The sequence below is a fragment of the Lissotriton helveticus genome, chromosome 3_2 (assembly GCF_964261635.1).
Source record: "Lissotriton helveticus chromosome 3_2, aLisHel1.1, whole genome shotgun sequence".
NCBI lineage: Eukaryota > Metazoa > Chordata > Amphibia > Caudata > Salamandridae > Lissotriton > Lissotriton helveticus.
The window spans coordinates 173,501,883-173,521,980 of NC_136062.1; the positions used below are offsets into that span (position 1 = coordinate 173,501,883).

Consider the following 20,098-nt stretch of genomic DNA (forward strand, 5'->3'; position numbering starts at 1 on the left):
AGGTTTACCAAATATTCTGGGTAGGAAAAACGTTGGGGGATTCATGCAAGCCACACCTCCCTGGACTCCTCAGGTTGTTTAGTTTTCAAATAGGTCTGGTAGGTTTCAATAGATACCTGCGTTTTTGGTTCTGGGCTCAGTGGGCAACTCCCTCACAAAATCAAGTCTTTTTTGATTGATAACTTTGAAGTCTACACAGTACGTTTTAGACCATTTCCTGTCGGGGGCACTAGGCCTAACCACACAATTGAGGTACCATTCATAATCCGAGATTTGGGGGAATGCTGGGTTTTTTAAGTTTGTGGCTCCCCGCAGATACTAAAACATTCTATTACAGAACTGAGGATTTGTTTTACAAAATGTGAGGTTTGCAAGGGATTCTGTGTCACCCCATCCTGGCTTCCCTGGGTGTCTAGTTTGCAAAAAGGTAGAGCTTAACTAGGTTTTCCTAGGTGCCAGCTGAGCTAGGTCCAAAATCCCCAGCTAGGCACATTTACAAAAAAGGGTCAGTTTGCAGTGGAAAAATGTGATGTGTTAATGTTTTTTGGGACGTTTGTCGTAGGCACTAGGTCTACCCACACAAGGTACCATTTTTTATCGTGACACTTGGAGGAATGCCGAGGGGGTGTACGTGGCTCCCTGCACATTCCAGAACTTTCCATCACAGAAATGTGAGGACTTTTTTTTTACAGAAAGTTTGAGGTTTGCAGGGAATCTGGGTAGCCGACCCCAATGAGACAGATGAACCCATCCTGTATTCCCTGGGTGTTTGGTTTTAAAAATTTACACATTTGCAAAAAACGGCCAGTGCCTAGTGGGCTTTGTCGCCCTCTGGAAAGGGCAGATCAGGGGCTATTGCTCCCAAGGCGGGGCAGAAACACTGGCTAATTATTTGGGGGTAGGGACATAAGACTAGCTGAGGCGTGATGCCCTGAAACCGGTCCAAGACTGCTTGTAGGGATGGGCATGGCAAACTTCAATCCAGTGGCGTAGTGAGCAGGGGACCCACGTCTAGGCATACCCTTCACACTTGGGGGGACAAAAGCAAAATGATGGAATGCTGAACAATGCACACATTCACCCCCTGAAACCGGTCCCAGGATGCTTATTTTCGGTCCAGAGAGGACTTGGCTTGGCAGTCGGGCTGGACTGTTCCCGTGAGGGGCAGGGTCAAGACTTTATTTGCATATGGCTTGGTCCAAACTGGCCGGGGCGTGGGGGAGCAAAAGAACGCTGGATTAAACCAAGATTTTCATGACTGGAGTGAATGTTTGCATTGTTCAGCATTCAGTCCATCATTTCTTCCTTTTGCTTCAGCCAAATGTAGCGCACATTAATTTGGCTAATTTTAATCATTTTGTACAAATTGAAATGAATCAGTAAATTTTAGGTGCATTTTTCACTTTAAAGGTTTGTGTTCTAGAAACTCAGCAAGTAGTGGAAATTTTCAATTTTTTTGATTTTACTTTACAGAGTTTTATATAGCGCGACTTGACCCGAAGGTATTGGGTATCGGAGCACTTTACACAGCACCAGTTGCATTACATGAGGACATTTATTTTTTTGTTAGGCAAAGGGAGATTTAAGTGATTTGCCCAGAATCACAGGATGTTCAGCATTGTTGCTAAGACTCGAAACCAGTTCCCCAGATTCAAGGTCGACCACCCTAGCAGTTTGGCCAACTCATTTCCCGTTAGGCCAAATGATTCAGAGAGCATGCCCATGACAGAACTAAGATTACATGTGAGAAGCTTTTACCTTCTGCATATATTTCAGCATTTATTGTGATTACTGAGCACCTTGTAGGTCTTTGGGGCAAAGTCTGAGTCAAGTCAAAAAGAACCATAAAAGTTTGACAATTTCAGAAAATGGACAATTCATAAAACATCCACAATGGAAATGTTAAAAAAATTATATTTCAGCAAGGGCAGTTAAAAAAACTATTGCCCTAAAAGACAGTTTAAGCAGCATAACCTTTTACAAATTTCTCATAATCCTTTCCAATTGTGATGGAGCCCCTTAGTTAGCTATCGTAATACAAGAGTCAGAGGAAGCCAATGTATTAAAAAAATTAATCAATATATGAAGGACGAATAATCCTTAATAATGGAAGCAAATATCCAGTGCTCACTCATTTTTATTATTTGCAAAATAAAGTGCATCGTGCTTTGGATGAAAAATTCACACTCTGGGCATGAGCTTGCCAGTCCACCCTCCTTGCTGTGAAAACGCTAACAGGGTGCATAGTTCGTAAAATGAACCTTGTTAGATAAAATTAAACTGAGAATTGGTAGAAAAAGTGAGATAAAATTCTAAAGGGGCAGGAAACAAGCCGGGCACTCCCATATGACCTAGTTGCTGATAATTACGCATATTGGCCATGACTTGAAACGCCTCTTTGACAATGGCCTTAGCGTTGTGATTTTTTTCAGGATTTTTAAAAAAAGTATTCCAGGCCTATCATGATATTTATACCTCAGATAATGAAGCAAAGTTATCTTTAGGGCATTATCAGATTTTAACACCTTGGCTGTGACGCAAATTCCGCCGTGGTGCTGGACATTAGAGTCTGGGGCGTGGTTCAGACTGTCCCCGTCATCGTGCGCACATGCCCACCGTGACTCATGACTGCCAGGGGCAGTCATGAGCACAGAAGGGGTTAAGCAATCCTTGACATCTCTTGAAAACATTAGGTCATCTGAAAGCCAAATCCTGGCTCATAAATAGAGGAGCACTGCCAATAAGTTTTCTATAAACTCTAGGCCCAGTTCCGTAGGACAGAAGGTGAGGGCACTTTTGAGTGTCATCAGTAGTCTTGATAAATTTACTCTATTACTTGGAACGGTTGGCTTTCATTATATCCCCAAAACCCGGTCCCATATGTGGCAATCGAGACATTTAGTTCTGTAAAGTAAATTCCTTCACCGGTTTGTGCACCAATTCACAAGCAAACCAGAATAACGCATCCACAGCACTACTGGACTAATGTGCTCTGGTGGTTAAAAGATACCCATTTCATCTGGTTATTGAATAAATTGCCCAAGTATAAGAAATTATTCACTTTTTCCTACCTTCTTTCCCTGAACAATAAAAGTTTTAGTTTTTGTGGTTTTAGGGCCACACATTATGTAGGATTTAATAAAAATTAACTTCGATTAAGGGAAATCATAAAAACACTTAAAGCATCAAGAGATTTCTGCAAACTCATAGCTGTCCTTGCCATTAAAACTAACGTCTATAGACGTTGTCAATTTGACTACAATTTCAGTTTCTTATGAATTACGGTCATTTGACATGATGAATGGACGATTTAAAAGACAAATGCTTACCATTAGCAAGACGCAAACGAGTAACCCATGCTTGGTAAGAACCCCCACCAAGTTCAATCTGTACTAGAGCAGTTTAAGTCAATTTAACCAACTTGATTAAGAAGCCCATATAAGCAACACTACCCTATGAGAGAAAGTTCTTCACAAATCTAACGTTATGATAAGTGTTTGATGGCTTCCCTTTGCAATATTCCACAAGAAAGTTTGTAACAAACTGGCATATATATAGTGCATTTTCATATTCCCCTGCTACATACGTTTTGCACAAATCTGATAGCATGCAGTACTGAATCACATGTCCTGAGGAGTTTTACCAAGTGTAACATTTCAGCAAGTATCAAGCATAAGTAATTCCCTCTCAAACCCACCAGATGTTCAACTGAACTCTATTTGAAGGGGTATAAATACGGAGAGGATAGAACCTTAAGAAAAACATTAGTAACAAAGTAGTTGCACTTCTGCTCAATCACACCAATGTCGAGCACAAGTAATACCCAATTTGTGATGTTTAAGTCTATAGTTCTAAAAACAATTCTGCCCTCAAGGCTGATGCTGGAATGTTGTATGTTTTTAAAAATGTTAATAAAAATATTTAACCTTGGACCATTCTGCAATTCAACCAATAACACATTCCAGATACCTCCAAATACTTACTAAAGAGCTTTAACAAAACTGACGAGACTTCCATCCTTGCTGTGAAGCTTCGGATGGAGAAGGATACCAGCGCATCTGTAAGAGACGCAAACAACGGGTTAGCAACAGACCAAGATTTGAGATTACATAGAATAGGATTTACTGTTAAACCGTAGTATAAATTAAGTGGTGTAAGATATTGGCACACTCATTTGTTCAGCAACTTCTAGCCATTTGGATGTTCCCCTGAATACCACTCAACATTATCTTACTAAGTGAGACCTGTACATTATTGGTCATCAAAACGCAATTAAGTAGTCATAATTTTTTTCTCCATTGCATTATACTACTATATATAGAATGACATTCCTAGTAGAGACGTCCTAGCACATATTGGTTGGATTGCAAAACGTTCAGTTTTGCATACCAATATTTTGCAAGCACGTGCTAGTCAAACGTGTAACGTCCCCTGCCCGTGAGACTATGGAAAAGTACCACGTTATGCAGAGCAGTGTATCTGAACCATTCTTGTAATCAGTTTGTAACAGTTTACTTGCTAAAGTAAAACCGTGTTGCTGTTTTTTGCTGTGCATTAATCTTCGTCCAGCAGCTTTTGCTGCAATGCTCAGGAATAAACCATGCTTCACATTTGCAGCTGCTAACCTACATATACATGGTCTCTAGTTTGAGGTACAGTCCCCTATTGCATGCATTTTGCTTGCCCTCCAAGAGGTGGGTGCAGAGTTAGATGTGAACAAACTAAGATTACTATGTGAAAAATCATGGTGTACAGGATTTCTGCTACCAAATGAGGTAAGAGTGCCCGTTTAGGCAGTGTGGGGTCAGTTGGTCTCCCTACCCAAAAAAACCAACAACACTTCCTGTATAGATACCATAAGCAAATTGTTCCGTTAACAATGGCAAAGGTGAAAGTAACTACTTGCAAGAATGCAGTGCCACTGTTACTAGACTGCTTGGTTCAGCCAAATCCACTTGTTGCATGGAAAGAGTCAAGCCCGGTAGCAGAAGACCATATTCGGCTACGCCCACTCAATCGAGACTCCTTTGCACAGCCCAGGAGATGGGCTTCACTAATTGCAATGAACTACAGAGGAGGAGTTAGTTTTCTACTCTACCACTGGCCTAGAGTTTCAAGCCCTTTGCAGAGGCCAAAAGATTATTCCTACCTGGATAAGGGTCTAAGGACCGAGTCACAATTCTCATTGGAGACAAAGCTGAATAAGGCAATAAAACCATCTCCCAATTTCTCATCTGTTACAATATAGTGATCACATTGTGCTTTTAAAAGGTGAGATGCCATTCAGTGAGTAGTGTGTCTCACAGGAAGAAAGCACAAGCGTACTACTGCGTTGAAGCACCACATCAGGACCTCCCCTCCAAACAAAATCAATGTATAAAATAAAAAAATATAAGTACCAGCCTCCACCAAACTGGCCTCTAGTTTGAAGCAAACTTCTTGGGATGTCACCACAATACTTAATGCACTTTAAGTTTGTGACCCAGGCGTCCTCAGGGTCTGTTCAGATATCAGAACGGCAGAAGGACCACCTCCTGGCAGTCCGCCTCTTCAAAGCTAGTCCTGTGAATTCTCCCCAGACTGTCTCCAGCGGTAGTGGACTTTGGCTAGCAGAACAGACTGAGAAGTTCAAAAGCAACACAATGACGGCGAACCTCCTAACTGGCAGCACCTAACCCGATTTTTATTACTCAATTAGTAAGTTGCCCATTATATGAATTGGGGACTGTGCGCACACTGTTTATAGTACCCACTGTCACAGTACTAGATCAACAGGATTTTAACAATTCATAAGAATCAAAAGTACACCACCCATATTCTTCCAATCAGCACAGGTACATCAATTGTCCATATCCAGAGAACAGAAATAATCTTTAGTGTTTCTCTTTTTTTCCTCTTTATTTTGAGACAAACATAGCACAGCGAACAGCTGACTAGTTTCGTCCATTTACAGGACTTCTTCAGGGCTGTTAAGTACAAACAGATAATAGTACAAATATAAGAACAGGCCAACAAATATATGGGACATCATACATAAAAGGCAGCAGCCTTAATTTCCTGCCTACATGCCACAACTAAGACAGACTGTCATAAGAAAAAAATTACAACATTTACATATAACAGAATTATGCCTGCAAGGTCCCAAGGTTACTCGCTACGTAGAGAAAATTTGGCTTCCACGCCTGGGTTTCTCAATAGAAAAACAGAGGGTAGCCAGGAGAAATGATTCCTGGGTGCCTAGTGTAAAAAAAAAACTGAGGGAAAACAGGATAAACGGAAAAGGACAGAAAAGTACCAAAGCATCAATAGCAATAGAGAGAAGCAAATTAATAGATAATACCATCCCAATTACATGAAGAATCTTGAAGCAACCAGAGCCAGATAGCCCCCATCTTTGTCAAAGATGATACACAATCCTGTTTAATATATAAAGAATAAGCCTCAATAAGCTAAGGAATAAATACATAAACATCAAGTAACCAGCCTTCCATGTAATACATGCAGGCACGACATATGTCGTAATACATGCAGCCTAATCACATCAATTTTCAAATTGATGTGATTAGGCTGAATAAGACGCCATTTTTGGGACGTGGCCTCGGTGTTTATTACAAGTACAATGCTACGATTTTAAGATATTGTAAGTAAATAGGATTTGGGTTAATACCTTGGTCCTTTATTTCTATTCTTTATTCCCTATTTGGAGCTAATCCCCTTGTCATACCTTCTAGATCTCCTGTGACGGGGAGCGATTGCTAAAAGGAATGACTCCCCCATTTTCAAAATATGTGGAGGGATTTGACCCATCCTAAACGAGTGTTGGTATTCTCTATTATTTACATATGTTGTGCCTGCATGTATTACATGGAAGACTGGTAACTTGATGTTTATGTATTCATCCCTTAGCTTATTGAGGCTTATTTATATATTAAACAGGATTTTCTTCTAATTTGCATCATCTTTGTGACAAAGATAAGAGCTCTCTGGCTCTGGTTGCTTCAAGATTCTTAATGTAATTGGGATGGTATTTTATCTATTAATTTGCTTCTCTATTGCTACAGATGCTTTGGTACTTTTGTCCTCTCATTGTTTTCTTTACACTAGGCACCCAGGAATCATTTCTGCTGGCTACCCTCGGTTTCTATTTAGAGACTCAGGCGTAGAAGCCAAATTATTCTGTATATGGCGAGTAACCTTGGGACCTTGTGGGCACAATGGTCTGTCATATGTAAATGTTGCAATGTTTTTATTATGATTTTAGTCGGTCTTAGCTGTGGCCTGTAGGCAGGAAATTAAGGCTGCCTTCTTTTATGTATGAAGTACCATATATTTATCGTAAGTCTGTTCTTATATTTGTACTTTTATCTGTTTGTACTTAACAGCCCTGAATAAGTCCTGTGTATGGACAAAACAAGTCGGCTGTTCACTGTGCTGTGTTTCTCGGAATAAAAAAAAGAAAGAAACACTGAAGATGTTTTCTGTTCTCTGGATATGGACAATTGACTTGCCTGTGTTGATTGAAAGATTATGGGTGGTGCACCTTTGCTGCACTTTGAGAAGTTGCCAAAGTCCTCAAAATCAGAATGCAAAATTGGTCTCAGTTCTCTGCTCAAACTCCTCAGATGTGCTGCAGCATGTAAATCTCTATGCTGGAGACTACACCTGATGCTGATGGAGCTCCTACCTTCCCCAGAGGAACTCAAAAGGACCAGCCCTAGTCTTAAACACTTGTGTGCCTCATTCAGTTGCCCAAGCGGAACCAAGTCTGTTTCTGCTGGGCCATCACAGAAGGAGAATGGCCAAATCCTCCTAATAAGTCCAGTGTCTTGACATACTTAAAGTACTTAAAGCACCTCTACACGTTGTGGCACTGTCCGCACAAGCGGATCACTGAATTTCATGACCGCTGCCGGTTTTGGCCATCAAGCCTCACCGTTCCCATTAATTACTTAACCCCCATCCAAGGGTTCCTAATACTACTAAAGGATACGGAGGACACCGCCCCACCAACGGCACAGCGGGCACACGTGATCACACTCCATTGAGGCTAAGTGTATGCGTCAAAATTTGAGCACTAGCACCACGTATGCTGAGCACTGCTGGGACCATTGGCACCAATTTTACATTTCCGTGCGCTACATCTTTCCTTGGTACATTGTTTCCAAAGGCTATTAATAATGTTCTAACCAGGCAAAACATTAAATTAAGTCCTGAAGATGATCCCCTTGATATTTTGTGTGCGGGATTGAAACGTCGACTCCTTTGAGTGGGCATACATTTGTTGTATTGTACATTTAATGTTGTATGCGCCGCTTCAGGTTACACTAACAAATTGCTTTGATCCAAAATAGTGACCTGTCTGTTCTGTTTGCCTGATACACCCTTTCCTATTCTCTTATTTTTCCTTCTGTTTCCCCATGGTATGGCACAGGAGTGTGCTATACTGCAACGATTCGTTGCTGTATGTTTATACTGTAAATAAGACTGTTATCAAATCTATAATTAAAAATTCCTTTCCGGCTGGACAAGGAAAAGTGTTATATAGAGCCTATTGTGGTCTATACTTCATTGTCTCACTATCTAAGTTGTGCTCAGGACCTATGTCTCCTTCAAAATACTTAAAGTACCAACATGCAGGGGCTCAGACAGGATAATGCAGTCATTGCTCCTCTGTAGCAACCACAATCATAGAGTCTGCTCTGGAGTACCTTTCACCCCCTCAAGTCCTACGGTGTTTGGGGAGGTTGTCAACTGCTAACTCTGAATTAGGTCAGGTCCCTACTCTAGCAGAGGATTGCTTGGGAAGCTTTACGCCAACACCACTATATTCAGACACCATTCCATTGTTTTTAGCCCATTAGCAACGGTGACTATCCTCCCAACAAAGAGAAAAGTAAAGCTACTCCACCATAGAGACCACAGTAAAACATAAGGAAAACCTGAGGATGACTGCCACATTTTAAACCTCTACAAGCTAAACTAGTTCCCATCGCTCCCAACCACTGCGGAAGTTTAAGATACTGGCTTAGGACAAGGTAGATGGACAAACTGGTTCCATTAAGTGGGTGGGCTAGGCCCTTCATGCGTTTGTGCGAAACTAGTATATAGACATACTAAAAATACTATCAATACAGGGCACTGCCTTTCAGTTCCATCCCAATGGCAATGCCATTCTCAAGCAACATGACAGCAGCTCCAGAAGCCCCAATCAAAAGCCGTTCTATGTTGTGTAAGGTTTATTTCCAAAGCCAATAACATTTTCCAAGAGTTGGCAGACCATCCTGTGGAGTTGAGTGACTTCTACGTCATACCTATCCTACTGCAGACTTCCCTCGTTCAGACTGACTGGACACTGCATCTTCAAGCATTTGCCTTTCAGCAGGTTCCACTCAATAGACTATTCCATAGTGTTGAAGTACCTTCGGGGGAAAAATCAAATTAATCACGTAAAAAGTGTGCTTGAGCTGCGTGCAATCTTATCTTCGGCTGAAATCGCTCATTGCCAAGAGCCATAGGATAGCAGCAGAATAAATAAGATCTGTCCCCTCGTCTGATATTACTAAGGCAAAGGCGGACCCATCTCCCAGAAGAGGGTCAATAAACAATGGAAGCTTCCCATTCTAGAGACAAGCTGCAACCAACTCGCCTCCTGAATGGACAGTGTGGGTCTACCTTCTACACAGTGTTTTATTAAACAGGGGGTTGGGTAAGCATTTTCTTTAACTCTGTGCCAAAAGGTCAAGAAGCATGGAACACGGATTTGGGTCCATGTCAGGGTCACTAGGATGACCTTTCCAGACCAAGCAAATCTGATTCATAATACAAGATGTTTTACTAGAAGAGAGCAAAGAAAAAGTACTGTAAATACCAATGTCGCTTAACTTGAGTGCATGGTTCTTAAAAGAACTGATATTTCCACACCTCTTTATTCACAGAAAAGGTCGACAGCTCCCAGGAAATCCACCAACAGGACTCAATACATGACCAAATAGCAGAGATCCCACCACTATGAAGCATGAACCATCCACACTTTCACCTCCTTACCTGTGCATTTCTTTTGTCACCTTGCTGCGATGAGAACATCTGGCTTTGCAGCCATTAAGACCTGAGAATTCTCCTCGTAGGCGATGTAAGCCATCAATGCAATCAGTCTACTGCTTTAGTTTAAGCAGGGTGATAACTGCATTCTGAGAACTGGAGCAGGCCTTGGCCAAGTGATAAGCTGTTGACCTTGTGACTTAAAACGAATGTGGAAGCCTTTCTATTGTGGCAATAACACCTGTGCATAAGTGAGCAGCTAGCTTTTTAAGATTACACGGTTTTCCAGAAAGAAAATATGGTTCTGCATTGTAGTCTTAAGCCCTCTCAGGATCACCCTTAGACTATTTTACATCAGATGCATAAACGGACGGTTTTTATATATTTTAAACTTTATTAAAACATTGCTCATCATACATTGCATAAGGATATTAAGACAACTTTCAACAGAATGAAGGTTTCACTGAAAGACCTTACAGTTGTGAACTTGGCGACCAATTTTCGAACGCAAAAGAAACTTTTACGGCCGAGTTATTTACATAGACTAGGGGACGCGAACAGACTTTTTGCTGCCATTTCTACTGAGGAAAACTTTCACTCCTCGCGGAACCCGCTCCGCGGGTCCCGCATCGTCATTGCTGCAAATCACCGGACCATGGGAGCCAACTTTGGTGACTGACAGGGCTGCAGGGCTGCGAGCGCTGGGACCGGGACTCAATATCCCAGGAGTCCCGGCAACCCCGAGGCCGCCACACCTGGCCCGCTCTCCCTGACCGCCCCGCCCCACCATTCCCTCAACGGCCCAACGTATATAAGTATCCGAGAATTCCGCTGCGCGGGAGTGCCCGGGGCGAAGCCCGGGCAAAGGGCGGGCCGTTAGAGACCGATTAGTACCGGGCTGGGCCACCCCCCTAACTTCTGTTTGTGATTTAGGTCTATTATTGACATATATTCTACCCTATTGTCCAATAGCATCGTAAATATTAACATGTCCCCGAGAGGAAGTAGAAGCAAAAACGCGGCAAAAAATGGCCAACTTACAGGTCCTATAGACAGTTTTATTACGAGGGCAAACTCATTTATAGATCAGAGCTAATCACTTATGGAACGCAGAGTATCCCAAGACTTAGCAGAAGCTAGAAGATCCTCTATGGGACACCTCGCAAATGCAAGAACGCCGGTCTCCCGTAGGGACCTAAGACAGAGTGAGGGCGGGGGTCAAAGGCAGAGCCTACCAAACACAGTTGACCTATCAGTCTCGCACCTTTCAGAAACACAATCAATCCTAGATTTAGAAAAGACTCCAGATTTAGCCCCCCAGCTCACCCCGGAAGAGGTAAGACAGGCAAGAGGGAGGAGGGAGCAATAAAGAAAAAGAAACCTGTAGGTACAAGTAGCAAAACAGGTAAACCACCCAAATCTCATACTGAGATAGAGAACACACCTAGCTCCCCTCTGTTGAAAGATCAGAATAGGCACACGGTGACGATACATCACACACATGATACCTTACCTCCTACTATCTTAGAAACCGCATCTAGCGTTTCATTAACAAATGAGATAGACGACAACCGTAACACCGAACTGTTATCAAAAATTGGAGATCTGCTACAACAAACCTTCACACCCCTACAAGCTAGATTAATAAAGATAGAAAAAGCGATAGCTGAACTTTCAGCCTTGATAAAACCAAATCAAAAATCTAACCCAATTCAGGAGGCACAAAAGGCAGCAGCAGCCAAGCCGCCTTGTTTAACTCCCACTGTCCAAATGAAAAACTCGACCCCTTCATTGGTAGCAGCAGCTAAGCCCACAAACACGACAGCGGTCAAAAATAAAATATTAGAAAAGCCATCATTAAATCCCTCTAACACAACTACTAATACCTTTCGTGAACACACTAATACAGGTATAAAAACAAAACAAATTCAAGTAAATAGAGAGAGGGAGAGAGAACCGCTGGAAGAAAGACGTCCTGTTACCCTCCCGCCAGAAGCGAGCCCATTCGTCGTCATGACTGGCGTTCCAGAACTGGTGGACCAGAATTCCGAACCAAACTGGTCGTTAAGAAATAAGATTCAATACTGGCTTAGTATAAATCGCCCACCCCCGCCCTATTGTTCAACTAAAATCTTGATGGTCAGAAGGGCTCCCTGGGTGGGTCATGGGGAAAAAATACAGGGCGACTGCATTTTAATTACCTTTGAAGACCCCAGAGTAGTTGAGTACATCTGCTCAGGGGAGGACTTTAGTTCAAATGGTGGGATTGGAACAAAGCGCCTCTCATTTTTCTACCCTCCAAGATTTCCGGACGGTCTCCCTGTAAACGACGGACCCTGGTATACAGTGGGCCCTCGCTACCGGGGCAGAGAAAGGGAAGAGTGGGGAGGGCAATATCAGAGGGGAAACTATAGAGAACCATCTCGATGGGAGGGTTGGAACGGAATACCAACAATGAATAGGTACAGTGGCTTAGAGTCAGTTGACTGACTACCACAACCAGGAGACCCCGGGAGCCTAAATCCAGAGAAGTCCGACACTCTATTCCCCATAGTGGTAATGCTCCCAGGAGGGACCCTCAAGTTTTGGGTGTTGTTTCCTGGAATATTGCTGGACTTCGCCCAAAAATTGAAGATGGGAGTATCATGAACCTCGTGGGTAGACACTAAATCGTCTGCCTTCAGGAGACATGGTCACCGACAGAACTCCACCTTTTAGGTTTCAAGACGTATTTTTCCCCCGCATTGGTGGGGCCCAAGGGCAGGCCAAAGGGAGGACTAAACATCTATATAGCCAATACCACCCAGCAAATAAAAATAACTACTATTGAATTGGATGATAATTTTCAGATTCTTTGTCTCTCCCTACCCAAAAAAGAGTCAGTTGTCCTCATTAACTTCTATAACAACCTCGAGGAACAGCTCCCGAGGGTGATATTTAATCTACAAGAGAAATTATCTACCCTAAGGCAGGTAAAAGGTGAAAAGGGCTCCGTATTCTTATGGGGGGGGGATTTCAACCTACATCATTGTAACCATCTGGGGAAAAATTGTGCTGGGATGGTGACTGAGGAGGGTAATCTCCTTACCCACTTTTGTCATACCAAACTGGGAACTACGATGAATGACCTGTTATCAGATCTGGACCTCCAAACACTTAACACCCTAGATGGTAGTACCAACCAGTTAGAACCAACCTATGTGGGAAGGGGGTTTTATTCAACGGTCGATTACATTCTAATATCGGCTGGCCTCCAAAATAGAGTTAAGCACTTCGAAGTTATCCCAAATGCTTTAAGCGACCATTCAGCTCTTAAACTGGAATTGAATTTATTCCAGCAACAATCCTTACCCCAAATAATAGCAAAAGCACTGAGTCAATATAATATAAATCTGGGTCAGCTAAATGGATTTACAATAAAGTGGGGGAAGATAAACCCTGGTGAACTTATGAAGAGCTGATAAAATCTGTATATCCCCAGATTAAAAAATGTCTGGACTTAATGACGGCAGATGAGGAAGTTTAGTAACTTCTCCATAATTATGGATAAAATTAAGTCCTTACTTACAGCGAAACCAATAACCCGACCCTTGAATAACAAAGGGTGGTTTAATCGTGATTGCACCCACGCTCATTCCAAGCTCAAAGTGGCACTAAACAAAGATGATAGAGATCCCCACCTAATTGCCACTTTGAGAAAGGAATACCTTGCTGTACGGAAGCAGAGAAAGGCAGATTAAAGCAGGCGTTGTGGGACGAACTCCACAAACGTGCCTCAGCAAAAAATAGTGAAGCCTTCTGGAGAGTAGCGAGAACTCCATTCTTGGCAGACGAAAAAACCCCAAAAATAGAAGTCGCCATAGAAGAGACCGTGTGGGTATCCCACTTCTCAAAAATCTTCCAAAAAAGAGTAATAAACCAAGAAACTGACGGTGAAATTCCCCCAGACGTGACATATCCCATTCCAATAGAGTTTGACATCTCGGAGATCCTTCTGGCCCTAAAATTAAGTAAAAATGGAAAAGCTCCCGGGCCTGATGGAGTCCCAGTGGATCTTTTTAAACATAACACAGACCTCTGGGCCCCCATCCTTACCAGGGTATGCACGGCAGCTGCAAAGAAAGGGCTCTTGGAGTCTTGGACGAGGTCCGTGATGGTTCAGATTTTTAAAAAAAGGGAGACCGCCAGGACCCTGCCTGCTTCCGCCCGATTTCCTTGTTGGATTCATTGGGCAAGGTAGCAGGTAGGGTAATCCTGGAGCGACTCCAGCAGTGGGCGGAGGAAAGAGGTGTTTTGTCTGAGTTGCAAGATGGTTTCCGGGAGGGCTTCGGGACAGTAGAACAGGCCCTAAACCTTTCTATTATTATGGGGAAGTACATTCACGCAAAGCAGGACAGACTCTACATGGTTTATGTGGATCTGTCTGCTGCTTTCGATTGTGTCTCCCATATGAAACTATGGTCCGTGCTGTCACAAATGGGGGTGGATTTGCCACTTTTAAACTTCTTGAGGGAATTATACTCTAAGGCCTCTGCGAGAGTCCGTTTCGGTATAAAGGGCGAGCTATCGGCGTCATTTGGAGTGGAGCGTGGAGTCAGGCAAGGATGTGTCCTGGCTCCCTTCTTATTCTCCCTCTATACTAACAGCTTTGAGGTTGAGCTTTTGAGGGGTGCCCAGGACCTCCCACAGGCAAAACAAAGCCCGATTCCCGCTCTACTCTATGCAGACGATGCCGTCCTACTGGCACGGACTCCTCGCGAACTCCAGAAGGTACTTTTTAGATATTCTTAGTTCATGGGCAGCCTTGACCTCCATATAAACGCAAAGAAGACCTTTGTAATGATGGCAGGCACAGGGAGGAAACGGCCAAAGGACCTAATGCTTAAAAATCAAAAATAGAGTCGACGTCTGATTACTGTTACCTAGGCATCACGATAGATGACAGACAGTCTTGGAAAGTGGCAGTTGAGGCCAGGAAACATTGCTTTAAGAGAGCCATAGCAGCCCTGGTGTCCTTTTCGCAAAAACTGGGCAAACGACCACCCCTGGAACTATTAAAAATCTATAGAGCTAAATGCCAGTCAGCAGCATTGTATGGGGCCGGCGTCTGGGGGCATACGGATGTTTCTGCGCTACAAGTCGCAGAAAACGCATTTTTAAGGTTTCTCCTGATGGCTCCAAAGCGATCCTCAACGTATGCGTGCCATACTGAACTAGGCACGCCATATGTTGAGGATCTAGCAAGAATTCAACCGTTGCTCCTATGGCGACGCATCTGGACCTCAGATAAAAACACACTAACCAAGAGGATCGTGGCAGATGCCATGACACTAGATTATTCCCTAAAAATAAAATGGCTCGCCTATATTAGGAATTTTCTCACTGACCTAGGTTTAGAGATTTACTACTCTACACCGGAAAAGATCAGTGAAATATCCAAGAAAGAGCTAAAAGATCTGGCCTTGGGCCACTTTGATAACCCAAGGCTTCTCATTGAAATAGGGAAACCCTCTGTCCACCACGCCATCATGGTTCAGACTACATTTACCATCCAGCCCTACCTAAACCTTGAAATAAGTATCTTCGATCGATTTCTTCTGACGAGATTCAGATTAAACTTATTTCATAGGTTAGTAGCTTTCCCTACAATGAATGCTTGGGACCCGATTTTACCCCTGTCCCTGCGATGAAAAGTCAGTACAGTCCACCCTACATGTAGCCATGTTCTGCAAATTCTATAATGACCATCGCAAACTGTGGCTATTGTCTCTGCTAAAATCGTGGGGTTATAGGCAGTGTCGTCCTGCCATGCTGTGTTTACAGCTTTTAGATTCAGAAATCACCTGTTATCACGTTCTTAATTTTCTGAAATGCATATTCAGACACAGGAAAAACTTGTAAAGTGATGTCTATTAACTAGCTCATTTAAAATGAATTGTGAAACTAATTTCTGCATTTTAAATTGTATTGTACCGTAAAATTTTATGTTTAGAATTTTAAAAACTTATGTACCGATATTGCTTTTATGGATTTCTAATTTTGAAACTCCGAATAAAGAAATTTATATATACATAGACTAGTCAGTACTCTTGACTGCAAGATTCCAACTTCTTGTCAATTTCCCCCTTTCCGTAACCCCACATCTGTGCCCCTGTGGATTGCCAGGCACCCCACATTTTTTGGGTCAGCCATGGCTTCTGTAGATCACCTCTTCCACCCACTGGCACCAGAAAAGGTCTGAATCATTCTGTAAAGCTGGGGGGAGTACCTTTGCAAAATTTCCTTGCAATGTTGCGCTTGCCCAATCTGCTAGTCATCATTAACCAAATCGTGATATCTTGGCCAGTTTTCCTCCCCTTGCACCATAAGTATAAGCAATTTTGCATCAAGGGGTACCTTTAAGGAAAAAAATGGGACATTACCTCCATTAGCTTGCGCCAAAACTCTTGAATCACTGGAAAAGCGCAGAGGATATGGAAGAATGTACCCTCCTGGTGATCGTCGCTGAGGTACAATGCTGTATCGGTTGTTTACCCACTTTATGTAGGAGTGTCCTTGGGTAATATGTCCTGTGTAAGAGCTTAAGTTTGACTCATTTGAACCTGGCTCAAATGGCTATTTCCCATGGGCTCTGGAGAGCCTCTGCACCATCTACATCTGTCTGTAAAGTCCTCAGTCCAAGCGCTTCTCAGGGCTCCCGGCAGGTCAGGAGAATTTATTGGTTTCCTATAGATTGTAGAGATCCTTTTGTCAGGTATTGGCTCTGAGCAAACGATCTTCCATAGGGGATGCCTCAGTGAATTGCTCTCCTTCAGTCAGTATGCCGACTTCACTGAGCAAGTCACTGTGCCACAAAGGAGTCTGAGATGAGAGTATGCTACCAACCCAATTATCCTCTGGCTTAACTCCATATCAGGGCAACCATCCCAGTGTGCTGTGGCTGTCCTTTTTCAGTTCTATTACAGTAGAGGATTGCCTTGTGGCACCAGGACTCATTGAGTCCATTGACACGGTAGGCCGGTTCCTGCCAGTCTAAAAAAAAAAAAGATTCAGTTGTTGATCACCAACTGATGCCCAATAGTATTTCTGGATATCTGGGATTACAAGTGCCCCCTTCCTATGTATCTCTTTGCAATTTATCCAGAGCTATGCGCAGTGCACTTCTGTTCCATAGGAGCAAGCAGAGCACCTGGTCTGCCTTCCTGAAGAACTCTATTGGAACGGCATGTTTTGAAGCACATAAGGTGTGGGAGGGCCATCATTTTAGAGTGGCTCAGCCCATTAAGGACAGTGACCGGGTACCCCAACGTGCCACATGGTCATGGAATACATAGTTTGGGAAATGTGTGGGGGGGATGTTGCTACGATTAAACATTTGGGTCACAGGTGACAAACTATGAAATCCCTCCATCACCACTGGTGATTGTTCAGTCAGCAGGAGTCACAGCACAGGTTCCATCAAAGTAAAGATTATGGACTTAATTCAGTTTATTCGATAGCCGAAATAGCTGCTAAAGAGATTAAAGTATTCTGGCTACCGTGAAATATGGTTGTGTGATGTATAGTAGGATGTAGTTACCATAGAGTGCGACATACTCTTCTCAGCCTCCTCCTGCCCGAGACCCCATAGCGGTTCCTGGCAAATCCAGGCTGCAAGCAGTTAGAGTGCCAAGGCAAAAATTATGGGTGAGAGGGCGCATTCCCGCTGGGTTCCTTGTTGAAAGGATTGTCTATCTAGTCTTGATCCAATGCCCTGCATCATTACCATGAGCTGGATGCCTTCACAATCCTATTTGATAACTTATCAGATGTCAGTCCAAGACAGTCTGACCCTCTACCTCAGTTTTGTTTTAATCTGTGCTGAAGTCTGGAAGACTACACTAAAGATTGTACTTGTATACCCAAGTCAAAGATCTTTAATTTCATGCTAGTACGTTGAAGTGGCCTTACAGATACATAAAGTGCTACACAGATTATAACTAATTAGGTCAATTATTTGGAGCGAATCTAATTATCTTAAAGTAAAGCTGCAGCGGTAACACCTGGTAAGGTTGCATTGCATCGACAATCAAACCATTTTAATGGATGAGACTTTAAAAACTCTTAAAGGCCACCCTTCATCTCAAAATTCAGAAACCATACACAGGAGGGTTGTGAAGGTTTCAAAGAGTTGGTAACCAGACCGATCCACAAAACAAATGCTGGGAGACATACCAATGTTCAAAAGGTGCTTTATGCAGATGGGCACAGGGGAGAAGTTTTAGGGCCAAAAAAAGCTACTCACTATATACACATACATACACACAACCCACTGGTAGTCTCCAGTGGGTTGTTCCATTTCGGACCATGTTTCCATGAGAAAATGTTGCTTATAACTGGAGCAGTTTGACAGATCTTGACATTTTCAAAACTAGTTTGCACTCCAGCTGCTGTCTGGAAAGTTTTGAGATGATTAGTCAAGCAGGAGTAGAGAAAAAGGGGGATCCAAATAAGAGTTTAAAATGCAATTTCCCATAGGAGTTTAGACTGGACAACAGCCTGAACTGCTGAACGTAATTAAACCACATTTGGAAGATAGCTAGATCTTGATCCAGAAAAAGTAGCGATTTGGTGTAAATCTGTTCAGTGGTTTTGGAGTTATTAAAGAAAAAAGATTTACATCTAGGTATGTGGAGGCTCAGCGGATCTCAAAAAGGGGATTAGACTGGCTGCCACCACTACAACCAGGAAGTGGTGGCTGCCATCTAGGCACTCTGACTCAGAGTCCCAATAAAATACTTTAATATAAATGTAGGGTGTACGAAAACCCTAGCCCTCTAGGAATACCCTGACCCACGTGCCTGGGGCCCCAAACAATTTCCCCAATTTTGCCATGGATCTGGAGGATATGAAGATTAGCAAGTTAACAAAAAAAGTGGTTGGTGCTCCCCTAGGTGGTGCAGGGCCTAGGGGAGGGAATACATACATCTAGGGTGCAAGTGGCCGGATTTAGAAAAGGGGAGGGGGCCACATGATTGAACCTCTCCACTCACCCCATGCTACCTCCCGGAGGGAGATTACAGCACCAGGTATGCCCATTACCCGCCCCCCCTGCCCACCCCCCCGCCCCAGACTTGCCAAAAGAGGGGAAGGGAGAGCCGCACTGATCATGTTAGTAGGTGCTCCACTGACCTAATGGTGATGTGTGATCAGACAAGAGTCTGTACTGTTCGTGGCCATTTGGCATACCCCTGTCTAACACCACCAGAAATTTTTGAGTTGGATTATTGCCTATAACAGTCTTAAGGTATGTCCTTTCACCTTTAGGAAAGGTCCCAGCAGATGCCTCCTCTGCAAAGTGCCCTTTTCACATATCCTGGCGTTACAAAACTAGGAGCTAAGATGGGACTAAATGCTAATGGGTAAACAAAGTAAGACTGATAAAAAAAATTACTTTAGATTCATGATTGAAATTTACGCCCATTAATGGCCTCCGAACGCGGGGCACAAAACACAAAAAAGTAAAGGAGTATTCATTTCCTTGGAGTGGTAGCGACTCTGGGCACCTGAAACCTTTAGGATTGGGGTTATACATACCTTTAAGGTAAGAAATTGAGCAGTGTCCTCTAGAGTTAGTCTGCGAATAGTGGTGTAGTGATTGTAGTTTACTTTATACTTTACCCCTACTAAAATCGGGATCGCCTCTTAGAAATCCTAGAGAGGATGTTTGGATTGCAGTGTTGTGTAAGATGTTAGTACAGTGTGATCTTAATATGATCACAAATAAAGTAACTACCCTTACTTTATTTATAAAACAGTGCCACAGCGGTGATTGATGCACTTGCATTCGATGATAGGTGCTCTGTAGGATAGGTCTTGATACTGCCCTTGTAACAGTTTTCTGGAATAATTTGTTATTTATATTTTTTAGATATTATACATGGAGTAATTGTGGGAGCTAGAATTTTCCGTTTTGTACTGAAAGTGGTGGTAACACTAAATTCCACCAAAATGCGTCTAGTATTGTGTGCAGAATCTGCTTAACACGGATACCAAAGATTTTAGACATAGATTTTGTTCA

General features: G+C 42.9%; 2 protein-coding genes across 11 annotated transcripts in view; one reads left to right on the forward strand and one right to left on the reverse strand.

Annotated features, from left to right (window-relative positions):
• Positions 1 to 20,098, forward strand: part of LOC144826538 (uncharacterized) — a 1,868,758-nt gene that overhangs the window by 127,941 nt on the left and 1,720,719 nt on the right. The window lies entirely within an intron of this gene.
• The window catches only part of RBPMS2 (RNA binding protein, mRNA processing factor 2), a 242,757-nt gene that overhangs the window by 31,668 nt on the left and 190,991 nt on the right, over positions 1 to 20,098 (reverse strand). For both annotated transcript variants that reach the window (XM_078684971.1, XM_078684970.1), the window contains one exon: positions 3,984 to 4,058. In XM_078684971.1, coding sequence (XP_078541097.1) covers positions 3,993 to 4,058 — 66 coding nt within the window. In that variant the 3' untranslated portion in view covers positions 3,984 to 3,992. The remainder of the gene's footprint in view (positions 1 to 3,983; positions 4,059 to 20,098) is intronic.